Source organism: Manis pentadactyla, chromosome 2 (assembly GCF_030020395.1).
Source record: "Manis pentadactyla isolate mManPen7 chromosome 2, mManPen7.hap1, whole genome shotgun sequence".
NCBI classification, from domain to species: Eukaryota; Metazoa; Chordata; class Mammalia; order Pholidota; family Manidae; genus Manis; species Manis pentadactyla.
In genome coordinates, this window is record NC_080020.1 from 153,198,064 (window position 1) to 153,210,909 (window position 12,846).

At 37.9% G+C, this 12,846-nt stretch overlaps 1 protein-coding gene across 6 annotated transcripts in view; it reads left to right on the forward strand.

Moving 5' to 3' along the window:
* Positions 1–12,846, forward strand: part of CRACDL (CRACD like) — a 120,295-nt gene that overhangs the window by 60,411 nt on the left and 47,038 nt on the right. For all 6 annotated transcript variants that reach the window (XR_008995737.1, XR_008995736.1, XM_057496954.1 and 3 more), the window contains exon 2: positions 11,256–11,335. Coding sequence is in view for 4 of the 6 variants with exons in the window: in XM_057496954.1 (XP_057352937.1) it covers positions 11,266–11,335 (70 nt within the window). In the remaining 2 variants the exon portion in view is untranslated. The remainder of the gene's footprint in view (positions 1–11,255; positions 11,336–12,846) is intronic.

The window sequence follows — 12,846 nt, forward strand, 5'->3', positions numbered from 1 at the left end:
AAGATAATATCTATCATGAAGCAGCAAGTTGGCACACTTTTTTTTGAACAGAGATTTCTCACAGGAACTTTGCAATCATTACACATTCCATTTGCCTCAGTAATGTGAAACTTATTTTTCTAAAAATGGTACAGACAGATCTTGGTGTGACTCACTAGAGAACAATAGTTATGTCAGTTTATTTTTGTCTTTTCCCCCAAGAAAAGGAGAAATTGGTTGAATGTATAGGGAATGTAAGCAGGCTTAAGTCTGTAAAGGGGAACTGGGTCGAAAGCTCAGGCAAACATAGATATGATTAAAACTGGTAAGTGCTGTGAACAAAAGGTCCAGGGGCCCTCACAGTGCATTGTGGGAGGTCTGGCTCATCCTGAAGAGGCATATCAGTCTTCTTGGGAAGTGGAATTGAAGCTGGTGTCTGAGAGATGAGTAGGAGTTAGTAAGAAGAAAGCAGAGCATGAGGGCAGGGAAGAGCATGTTCAGGCAGAGGGAAAAACATCCGCAAAGGGCCTGGGCTGGAAGGCAATGGAACTTTGTGGGGAAGGGAGAGCAGAGCCATGGCACAGAGACAGTTGTGCACAGAGCCTCTGGCTGAAATACAGACTTGCTACTCATCCATATTTAGACTTACCCACATGTGTACTGCTCTCCATTCCTACCCACATCTCCAGGCTTCCATCTGAGATCATATCCTTCTTCATTTAATATTTGTTTTAGTGTGGGATTGCTGAAGACAAATTGTATCATGTCTTCTTTTCTGAAAATGTCTTTATTTGACCTTTTTTTTCCCAGTAACACTTTCTTTTTAAGCAGCCTTATTGATATATAATTTACATACCATAAAGTTCCCCTGTTTGAAGTGTACAGTCATTAGTTTTCAGTATATTTACAAGTTGTGCAACCATGGACATAATCTAATTTGAGACCATGTTCGTCTCACCCAGAAGAAACCTTGTCCTATCAGCAGTCACCTCCCATTCCTTCTACCTCCCCCAGCAACTGAATCCCCAGCCCTAGGCAAACACTAATCTGCTTTCTGTCTCAGTGGACTTGTCTCCTCTGGACATTTCATATAAATGGAATCACACAATATGTGGTCTTTTGTGTCTGGCTTCTTTCACCCAACATAATGTGTTTATGGTTGATTCATATTGTAGCATGTATCAATCCTTCCTTCCTTTTTATGGCTGATGATACTCCATTATATGGATACCCCACATTTTTTAATTGTTCATCAGTTGATGAACAATTTGGGTTATGTCCACCTTTTGGTTATTATAAATAATGCTGCTGTGAACACTGGTGTACAAGTTTTTGTGTTGCACTTTTTTTGCTTTTTAATTGTGGTGAAATACACATAACAAAAAATTTACCATCATAACCATTTTTAGGCATACAGTTCATTGGTATTAAGTACATTCACCTTGTTGTGTAACCATCATCACCATCCATCTCCAGAACTATTTTCATCTTGCAAAACAGAAACTCCATACCCAATAAACAATCATTTCCCATTCCATCTTCCCCCAGCCTCTGGCACCCACCATTTTGCTTTCTGTCTCTGTTTTTTGACTCCTCTAAGTAGTGGAATCATACAGCATTTGTCTATTTTGGGGGAATGGCTTATTTCACTTAGCATAATGTCCTCAAAGTTCATTTATGTTGCAGCATATGACAGAATTTCCTTCTTTTTTAGGGCTGACTGTTAAGGAGAGACTTGCTTCTGTCATTTTTCTATTTGTCTTCTCTATGCCTTATAGATTTCTTTGTCCCTCATTGCCTGCATTACTGTCTCCTCTTGTGTTCAGTTGGGTTTTTTTTTGTAGGGAAACACTTAAGTTCCTTTCTCATTTCCTTTTGTGTATATACTATAGCTCTTTTCTTGTGGTTACCATGGGGATCACATTTAACATCCTGAAGTCATAACACACTAATGTGGATTTATACCAGCTTATTTCAGTAACACACAAAACATGTCTGCTCTCATTCCTTTCAGTTGTTGATGTCACAAAATAACATCTTTGTGCATTTTGTGTCCAAAAACATCAACTAATAATTTAAAAAGTATATTAGTCTCTTAAATCATGTGGAAAACAAAATGTGGAGTTGAAAACCAAAGTTAGAATAATACTAGCTGCTCTTAGGCAACTACTTGCTGTTTAAAAATTGTATTAGTCTCTTAAATCATATAGAAAAAAAAAGGGGTGTTACAATCCATTGTTATTATAATACTAGCTTTTATAATTGCCCATGCCTTTTCTGAGATCTTTATTTCTTCTTTTGGCTTCAAGTTCCTATCTATTCCAACCTGCAGGACTCCCTGAAACATTTCTTGCAGGGCAGGTCTAGAGAGAGCGAACTCCCTTAGTTTTTGTTTCTCTGGAGATGTCTTAATTTCTCCCTTGCTTTTGAAGGACAGTTTTGCAACATACAGGTTCTTGATTCACTTTTGTTCCTTTTAGCACTTTGAGTACACTGGCCCACTCCCTCCTTCCCTCCAAAGTTTCTGATGACAAATCAGCTGATAATCTTGTGTGATCCCTTGTGTATGGTGATTTGCTTTTTTTTTTTTTCTTTTTTGCTGCCTTCAATATTCTCTCTTTATCTTTGTCTTTTGACAATTTGATTATAATGTGTCTCAGTTTGGGTCTTTCTGAGTTCATCCTACTGGACAGTTTGTTGAACTCCTTATATATTCTTAATCATGTCTTTCGTCAAATTTGGGAAGGTTTGGGGCATTATTTCTCCAAATATTCTCTCTGCTCCTTTCTCTCTTCCTTCTGGGATTCCCACAATATGTTTGTTGGTCTAATTGATGGTGTCCCACAGGTACCTTATTCTCTGCTCACTTTACTTCAATCTTTTTCCTTCTGTTCCTCAGACTCAGTAATTTTCATTGTCTTACCTTTGAGTTTTCTGATTCTTTCACCTGCCTGCTGAAATCTGCTTTTGAATCCCTTGAGTGAATCTTCCATTTCAGTAATTGTACTTTTCAACTCTAGAATTTTTTTTTCTTTTCAAGGTTTTCTCTCTCTTTACTGATATTTCCATTTTGTTCATATATTGTTTTCTTGACTTTCTCTACTTCTTCCTTTAGTTCTCTGAGCATCTTGATGATAGTTGTTTTAAAGTCTTTGTCTAGTAGATCTGCCATCAGGTCTTTCCTAGGGCCAGATTTGAAACTGGACATTTGAGTCTAATAATGTGATAAGTCTGGAAATCAGATTATATCCCTTCCTCCAGACTTGCTGTTTTTTGACTTTTTTATTTTTCAATTATTATAGGTTATATATGTGCTGAGGATCAGCCAGAGGTGTAATCTTAAGGTCTTCTTAGTTCTTCTCTGAGCCTTCTTCACCTTTCCCTGTGCATGCCTGGCTCCCCTAAGGGGTAAGTAGAAAAAGGAAGGGGAGGAAATAGGGCACCAGCACTTCAAATCTCCTGGTAGTCACTTCAGCTAGAAGGTAAGGGACTTGCAACAGTGGGGGGAGTTGTGACAATAATAGCCTGGCATCTCTTTGTCTGCAACTCTCATCTTAAACAGTAGTCACTATTTTGCCAACCTGGCTCCTTCAAGCTGTGTGTAAGATGCTCCTGGAATAGATGTGTGCCTGCCTGTCAAGAGACTGGGGGTGGGACTGAGTAGATGCTATTGGGTTAAAAGCTAAAATTGACAAATTAACTGCAATTAACATATAATCCTGGAAACTGGGAGATTTCAATGGACTTTATAGTTCGAAAATAGTTATGTTAGGTAAATTCTACCACTGCAATTGTTGCCTCAGTGAGAAATAGATTCCTGGCACTTGCTACTCTGTTGTCTTCCCAGGATCTTCCTTACATGTATGTGTTTATTTTTCTTTGGCAAATTTCTAGTAATGGAATTGCAGGACTATATGATATCTTTTATGTTTAACATTTTGAGGAACTGTTTTCCAAAGTAGCTATAACATTTTGCATTTTCATCAGCAATAAACAAGGGACCCCATTTCTTCACATCCATACCAAAACTTATAATGGTTTGTCTCTTTGATTATAGGCATTCCAGTAAGTGTGAAGTACTATCTCACTGGCTTTTCATTTGCAATTCCCTAATGACTATTGATATTGAGCATCTTTTCACATGCTTATTGGCCATTTGTTTACCTTCTTGTACAAGTATCTGTTCAAATCTTTTATCTTTAAATGAATGTCTTTTTATTATAGAATTATAAGAATTCTTTATACATTCTGGATACAAATCCCTTATCAGATATATGGTTTGCAAATATTTCTTCCAGTCTATGAGTTGTCTTTATACTTTCTTGATAGAGTTACTTGAATAAAAAAGCTTATAATTTTGATGAAGTCCAACTTATCTATCTTCTCTTCTGGTGTTGCATCTATCTGTGTCTATCACAACCATTGTCTAACCCAAGATCACAGACATTCCTCTATTTTTTCCTAAGAGTTTTATAGTTTCAACATTTACCTTTTAAATCTATGATCCATTTTAGGTAATTTTTATGTATAGTGTGATGTAGGAGTACAAATTATGTTTTGCATGTGAATATCCAGTTGTTCCAGCACCATTTGTTGAAAACGTTAATTTTTCCCCTCCTTGAATTGTCTTGGCACCCTTGCTGAAAATCATTTGGCCACAAATGGATAGGTTTATTTCTGGACTCTGAATTCTATATTCTGTTGATCTCTATGTCTGTCTGTCTAAGTACTGTGCTGTCCCTCTGCTGTAGATTTGTAGTAAGTTTGAAACTGAAAAGTGTGAGTCCTCCATCTTTGTTCTTTTTCTCCCCCCAAGATTATTTTGGGTCCTTTGTATTTCTATGTGAGTAGATGTGTAAGAGGATATCCTTGTCTTTTTCCTCATCTAAAGGGAAAGTATTCAGTCTTTAACCATTAAGTATGATGTTAGCTCTAGATTTTTTGTAGATGCCCCTTAGTATCTTTCTATTCCTAATTTGTTGAGTGTTTGTCTCATGAAATGGTGTTGGATTTTGTCAAATGCTATTCTGTAGCATCTCTACTAAGATGATTATGTGGTATTTTCCTATATCCTATTAAAAAGGTTTATTGCATTATTGATTTTCATATGTAAATCCCACTTGGTCATGATGTACAATTCTTTTTTATGTTGCCAGATTAGTTTTGTTAGTATTCTGTTGAGGATTTTTGCATCCTTACTTTACATATCTCCACAGAAGCGATGTGGTTTTTGTCCTTTATTTTATTAATATGGTTTTCACATTAATTGATTTTCATATATTAAACCAACCTGCATTCCTGGGACAAATCCCACTTTTATATGCTCCTGGGTTTAATTTGCTAGTATTGTTAATATTCATAAGAGATACTGGTCTGTAGTTTTCTCTTATTGTGATATCCTTGGCTGATTTGGGTATCAGAGTACTACTGTATTTTTTCTTGTATTTTTGGGAAGAGTTGGGGAAAGGAAAGTTTTCTATTAATTCTTCTTTGAGTGTTTGATAGTGTTCAACAGTGAGGACATCTGGACCTGGTATTTTCTTTGTGCACAGTTTTAAGTGACAAACTCAATGCTTTTTCTTGTTTAAGCCTCTTCAAATTTTCTTTCATTTTGATTCAGATTCAGTGTTTTGTGTCTTTCTAGGAATTTTCCCTTTTCATCTAAGTTATCTAGTTTTTTGGCATGCTCTACTAAAATATTATTAATATTAGTTAATATAATATAATTAACATTATTAATAATATTCCCTGATAATCCTTTTTATTTCTGTAAGGTCAGTAATGATGCACTTTCATTCCCAGTTTTAGTAATTTGGGTCTTCTTTTTTTTTTCTCTTGTTTGGTTAAGGGTCAGTCAACTTTGTTGATCTTTTTAAAGAACCAGCTTTGTTTCTTAATTTTGAAAATGTTTTCCTATTCCCTGTTTCATTAATTTTTGCTGTGATATTTATTGTGTCCTTTCTTCTGCTTGGTTTCAGATTGCTTTTCTTTTTCTAGTTTCATATGGTGGAAAGTTGTAATATTGGCTTAAGAGCTCTCTTCTTTTTCACATAGGTGTTTTATAGGTATAAATTTTCCTCTAAACAACATTTTAGCTGTATTTCATATGTTTTGGCATGTTGTGATTTGTTTTTATTCATTTCAAAGTATGTTACCATTTCTTTCGTGGTTTCTTCTTTGACTCACTTGGGTTATCTAGCAGCGCATTGCACAGTTTCTGTATATTTGTAAATTTCCCAAAATTCTTTCTGTTGTTGATTTCTAATTCTCTTGTGATTGGAAAATATACTTTGCATGAATTAAATCCTTTCATATATATATATATATATACATTCATAAATATAAATATCACTCTTAACATGCATGTGGACCATCACCCATTATACCATATGTTAGGACATAAAACAAGCCTCAATAAATTTAAAAGATTTAGTTCACTGAACTGTGATCACTTCAGCACATATTTACCTGTTTTAATCTTTTTAAAGTCATATTGCTCTGTAAAGAAAATATAGTTTCTTTCAATTCCCACATAGATTGGGAAGGGTCATGATAAGGATTATTTATTTTTTACAGAGTCAGGTATCAATAATGACTTGGAGGATATCCTCAGTCTTAAACTGGATGGTAAAACTAGATCCATTTCTGGAACCCGATGACTGTCCTGCTTTTCATCCTATTTGTACTTGTCTTTGTCATCTCCACAAGCCCTGCTACTTTTGTCAGCTGTCTTGTTTGTGTGTTGTGTTCAGTTCCTTGCTCCAGGCATGGTCGTAGGTGCTGGTAAGAGAGCGATGGATATAACAGGCATAGCATTCACCCCACCAAGCTCACAGTCTTGGGAGGAAGGGGAACATTGGACACCTTACAAACAAGTTGTTGACAGCCTTGGCGTGCATTGTGAAGAAAGGTACAGGGACTGAGAAACAAAACCACAGGGACGTGAACATGGCCTGGAGGGTGGTGTGAAATCAGTGGATCTGCAGGGGTGAACACTCAGGCTTTCGTACATAATAACATGCTCAGAGGTATGTAATCAGGTTGCATTTTTCTTTGCATTGTGTAGATAAATATAGTGGATTGGAACCTTTAAAATACCACATTAAAATCTATTCTCATTCTTCAGGTGAATAAACTTTTGTAGAACTTTTCAGTAAAAACTGCAACTAGTGATGGAATTCTGCCATCAGCTGGGAAGAAGCCTGTGGTTACAGTAAGAGTTCAGAGAAAGGGAGTGAGGCAGCCCCATCAGGGAGCCTTTTTTGGATACAGGACTCCCCTGGGGTCTGTGGGCGCCCAGATGCACACTGATGAGTGCTGTGAACTGCAGCGAGGGCTACAGGCTAAGCACCCATTTCAGTTAATTAGAATCCCTGAAGAGGCCCCCTCAGGTCCAGATTTACAGAATAAGTTTTCCTATACTTGGGCCTGAGCTGTCAGAACAACAGGGTCTAGGGGGTAGAAGGCAGAAGCTTGTTGAGGGGCAGCAGGGAGGCCTGACTTGAACTCTGAGTTCCAGTGAGAAGCAAAAAGGGTGCTGGGAGATGTTGGGTGTTTACCACATTGCCTTTCTAATTATGGTTTTCCTTCTGGCTTTTCCTTGAATTGTACTGGGGGTGGGGGAACCTGTGTTCAGAAGGGCAAGTTGTCAGGCTCACTAGAGAAGACAGCCCATGGTAACGGCAGTGGAGTGTTTCCACCGGGAGTGTCCGAGTGATGGGGAAGGTCTTCCGTCTGTACACTGCAGTCTTAGAGGGCAGATGTTCCTCTGTGTCCTGGAATGTGTTTTCATCAGTTACCTGGCAGCACTTTGATTCACCTCACTGTATAAGATCATCAGACTACAGGGGCCTGGGCAGCTCAGGGGTCATCTGGTCATCATGAGTTTGACTATATGGCTCTAAAGCGAGCCATTTGCACAAGGAGACTGAGTCTTCATGAGAATCAACACTTACCTGCTGCGTGCCGGGTGTATGTTCTTGTCTGTGTTTGTGAGCATGCAGTGAGGAACAAGCTGTGGAAACTGACAGTTATCCTCAGCAAATGCTTGTGCACACTGTGTTCTCAGTCTCATTTAGAGTATTATTATCTCCATTTTGTATGTAAGGAAATAGGCTCAGCACTGTTAAGTGCTGAGGTGAGGATTCAACCCCAGGACTGCCTGACTTCCAAGCCTTTGCCCTTTTCCTGTGCATCATATTGCACTCTTATTGTATGAAGATGTTTGGAACATAGAGCATGAGCAGGTTTTAAAACTTCCCACAGGAGATGAGACCGATTTGTGTCCCCTGGCAGCCTTGGCATCTACTGGTGCTCTCTGCATCTGGGCCCCACTGGGATGTGCCTCACAGCACGATGAGGACTGGGCTGTCCTCTGGAGACTCCCATCCTCCCATCTGCTCCAGAATCCTCTGCCCTGTGCGGCCTTAGCACAGCCACATCATTCAACCCCAGGAGAAGCAGATCTGAGCTTCCAAATCTACTCTGCTCATTGGGCTGTGGTGTGCCCTTGGGCACACCCACCCACGGGGATGTGCGCACACCCTGTCATATATACTTGCATGTTCTCAGCACTTCCCAGCAAGAAATGTTTTATTAAGATGTACAGAGGTGGCAGGATATGCTGAAGGAAATATCACGGTTACTCAAAAGTGTTAGTTGACATGATGGCACCTTGACCTGTTCTCCCAGAATGATTCCCTGTCAGACCCAGTGAGTGGTCTCCTGGACTCCTTCAGCCTCTGGGCCCTGGCCTGATCCTGAACAGGGGCTGCCTGACAGGCAGAGCCATTTCAGTGGGAGATTGGGGTCCTCTGGATTTCCCAGCTTCCCAAGCCCGACCGCAGATAGCTCAGGACCCTCCCCTTCCCTGGGCCAGTGCCTGCGAGAGGCAGGGGCTGCATTGGTCTTGTCAGCTGGTGTCTCTGCTTCAGTACTTTGGGTCAGTTTATAAACTTATGTAATATATGTTCCCAATTCCAAAATGGGAATACTGGAAGTTCTTGAGGATTAAGTGAGATAATTAAGCTGATATGCGGCATACTTGGTAAGTAATTGTAGTTGTGGTTAACTCCAAATTCAAGCAATAGTAAGCTCTTACTGTACTCTCTAGCTCAGTGGCAACCTTAGAGAATTGTTCCCAAGGGAATAGCTGGTGATTCTTAACCAGCTCTTGCCATTTTCACCCTTCTTGCCCCTTATATTTTCCTTCTTTTCCTTCTCTACCACTTCCTCCTTGAGATGCCCTGGTAGCTGCCCTCTCTCCCCATAGGATCATTGAAGAGCAGGATATTGTGGGATCAGGATTTTGATAGGGATTACAATGAATCTGTGGATTGTTTGGGTAGTGTGGACATCATTATCAATAACAAGACTTTCAGTCCATGAACATGAGTAGTTGTCTATTTCTTTGTATTTATTTTTTTCAGTAACATTTTATAGTTTTCAGTGTATAAGTCTTTTGTCTCCTTGGCTAAGTTTATTCCCAAGTATTTAATTCTTTTGATGCCATTATAAATGTAATTTTTAAAAAATTTCCTTTTCATATTGTTCATAGGTAGATTGTTCATTGTAAGAAACACAACTGATTTTTGTGTGTTCATTGTCCTATAGCTTTGCTGAATTCATTTATTTGTTCTAACAGTTTTGGTGGGGGGTGGGACAGACTCTTTAGAGTTTTATACATATAATGTCATCTGCAAACAAATAATTTTACTACTTCCTTTTCAATGTGGATGCTTTTTACTTCTTTTTTCTTGCCTAATTGCTCTGGCTAGGACTTCCAGTGGTAGGTTGAATAGAAGTGGAGTGAGTAGGCACTTTTATTTTTTTTTGCTCTTACAAGAAAAGCTTTCCATTTTTTACTATTGAGTATGATGTTAGCTATGGACTTTTCTTATGTGGCCCTTATCATGTTGAGGTAGTTTCCCTTCTATTCCTAGTCTTTTTAGTGTGTTTCTCAAGAAAGGGTGTTGAATTTTGTCAAGTGGTTTTTCTGCATCAATTGAGATTGGGATTTTTTTTGTTCATTTTGTTGGCCAGGCATTTTTATGAAACCAAATTATATAGAAATTGAGAGGTGAAGCTGATGAAGCTTTGTTAACCTTTTAGGGAACTGGCTTATTGGAAGATGGACATTTTGACATTAATATTAGAGGAGACCTAAATAGTAGGCCCAACTCTGGCAAAGACCCATGACTCCTTTCCCCTGTTAAATATTTTCTTTGTATTTCTCCCATAATTTCCCATTATGTGTTGTGTACAAGTAGTAAATATTAATTGGTTAATGAAATATTTGAGCCTCCTTTTTAAGTGTGAGGATTCATAGTAACTGCTAGTAAGAAATACCCTTCCAAATAAATGGTGAGTTAGTCTGAGTGGAGTAGAGAGCACTGTTACAGTCAGCTATGGAAATCAGGGTTACAGCTAAGTATTCTGCAGCAGGAACATTGACAAGTAGTCATTTATTTGATTTCCATGAGAAGTCTGAGATTTTTTAGTTAGGAAGAATGAAATGTTAATAATCCAAGTCTGGATGAAATGTTAATAATACCTGGGATGATTTGCTTTGAAATAACCTCGTGGGAGTGAGAGGGGGGAAGGGGGAAAATGAAACATGAGTGATTAAATTATTATATATTCTCTGTACTTTTGTATCTGTTTGGAAATTTTCATAATAAAAAGTTCAGAAAAGAAAATGTAAATAAATGATGGTGCAGTTATATACTGAAATATTATGAAGCCATTATAATAACACTTATGAAGAATTTTAATGATGTGGTATAAGCAAGAAAACAGGAAGTCAACTTTCTAATATGGTGTATGTATACATGCACACTCAAATATTTGTATAGAAAAAATATTTGAAGGAAATAATTACCCATGGTTATCCTCAGTTGGTGAGATTATGGGCAATTTTCTTTCTCTGTATCTTCCAAACTTTCTACAGTGAGCAAGAGGAAAACATAATCTCTGAAAAACTTTTTGAAAGAAAGGAACCAAATCTTTCTTGTGTAAATTGATGAAGCATTTGCTCCAATTATCTACTTTCCATTAAATTGCTCTGGTCAGTGATTAGATAAATGCCTGTGTGGTTACTAATCTTGAGCTGTGGACATATTTTCGGCCGGTATGTCCCTGTACTCTGCCCTGGAATCTTGTCTTTGCTTGGGTGTGTGCAGGTGAGGTCATGGGCAAAAAGCAGTCGCCACCACCATTTCCCTCATTAACTTCTGTTAGATATGTTCCTTTTAACATGAATTTCCATCTGATTTTAGTGAGCTGGACATGATTTCCACGAGGGTGATGGACATTAAGCTTCGAGAAGCTGCAGAAGGCCTTGGGGAGGACAGCACAGGTAAGGCCCTCACTCCCCAGCTCTGGAAGAGCCTTCGTTGGGTTGCAGAGCATGGAGAGGGGCTGATGGAGCCAGGCCTTTGTGTGAAGAGTGGAGGTTCAGTCCACAGTGTGTTTAGACACCCCAAGTTCTCTCACACTGACTGGAGAGCACATCCAGATTATTGAAGGCCAGATTATCAGGGCAGTGCCCAGAGCTCCTTTGCTTCTCTGTCCATCACAGGGGATTTTAAAGTCATTTTCCTCATTCCGTGAGGTAACATGGTCCTGTGTTTAGTTGACTTGAAAGCAAAGGAAGAATGACGCAATGCAATCATTTATCTTCCAAGAACATCCAAAGGATCAGTAAGAGGTTGGGCAAAGTATAAGATGGCTTGCTCTTTCAAAAGAAATAATTTTATCAAAAGAGAGCCTTTGATCCCTCCCTTTTATGGTTTTTATTCAACTTCAGGAGACCTTTATTACACCTTTTACAGAGCTAAATTCTAGGCCCATGATTCATCATCTCATTATATATTGTAAGAGTTACCCAATTATGTGACTGATTCACTGTTATCAATAGATTGCTCTTTATGTCTTCATAGAGATGTAAATTAACATTAAGAAAACACTGATTTTACCACAATGCACCTTTCCCATAGGTTAGCTATTTATACTCAACTTATTTCAGTAATAAAGGTCTCCCTCTCTCTTGTTTAAAATCAAAATGCTAGGATGATTTTCTTTGATATAATTCAGGGGGAACAGCTTCTAATAATATTAAATCCTAGCTGCTTACCCTTATCTTCAGATAACTAATTTCATTGAAGACTACTTCATGTATTATAGATAGATTTTTCTTATTATTCCATATCAGAACTACTGTTCCTCTATCACATTTCAATAGATACCAGATAAACCCAAATATAAGATGAGATTTTTAAAAATTCACCCCTGAGAGAAGGCAGTGTAGCATGGAGAAGACAGTGACTCTATAACGTCTTATTACGCCGATAGACAGTGACTGCAATAGAGGGGGTGAGGGCTTGATAATATGGGTAAATGTTGAAACCACTGTGTTGTTTATGTGAAACCATCATAAGATTGTATATCAATGATACTTTAATTTAAAAAAGACAATATAGGTAATATAACATGTTTATGTAAAAAAAATTTTTAACTATATAAATGCCTGGAAAATGTTTGGAAAGATACAGACCAAAGGGTTATTAACCTGGTCAGCCACAGGGAAAGGAATGGGATGGGATGGGGGAACAGATAAAAGAAACTTCTTTCTTCCAGAAATTTATTTAAATTGTTACAATTAGCATGTATATATGTAAAATTTTATAATTTGTAAAATTACTTTAAAACTTTAAAAAATTGCTCAATAAATAATTTCTAAATTAAAAAGAAAAATTAACCCTGAGAGAACAAATGGAATTTCAAAATTTTGCATATTATGGGACACTGAATTATTACTGATTTGAAGCAAGAAGATACCATCTGAAGAATTGTTTCATTAGTCTGAGG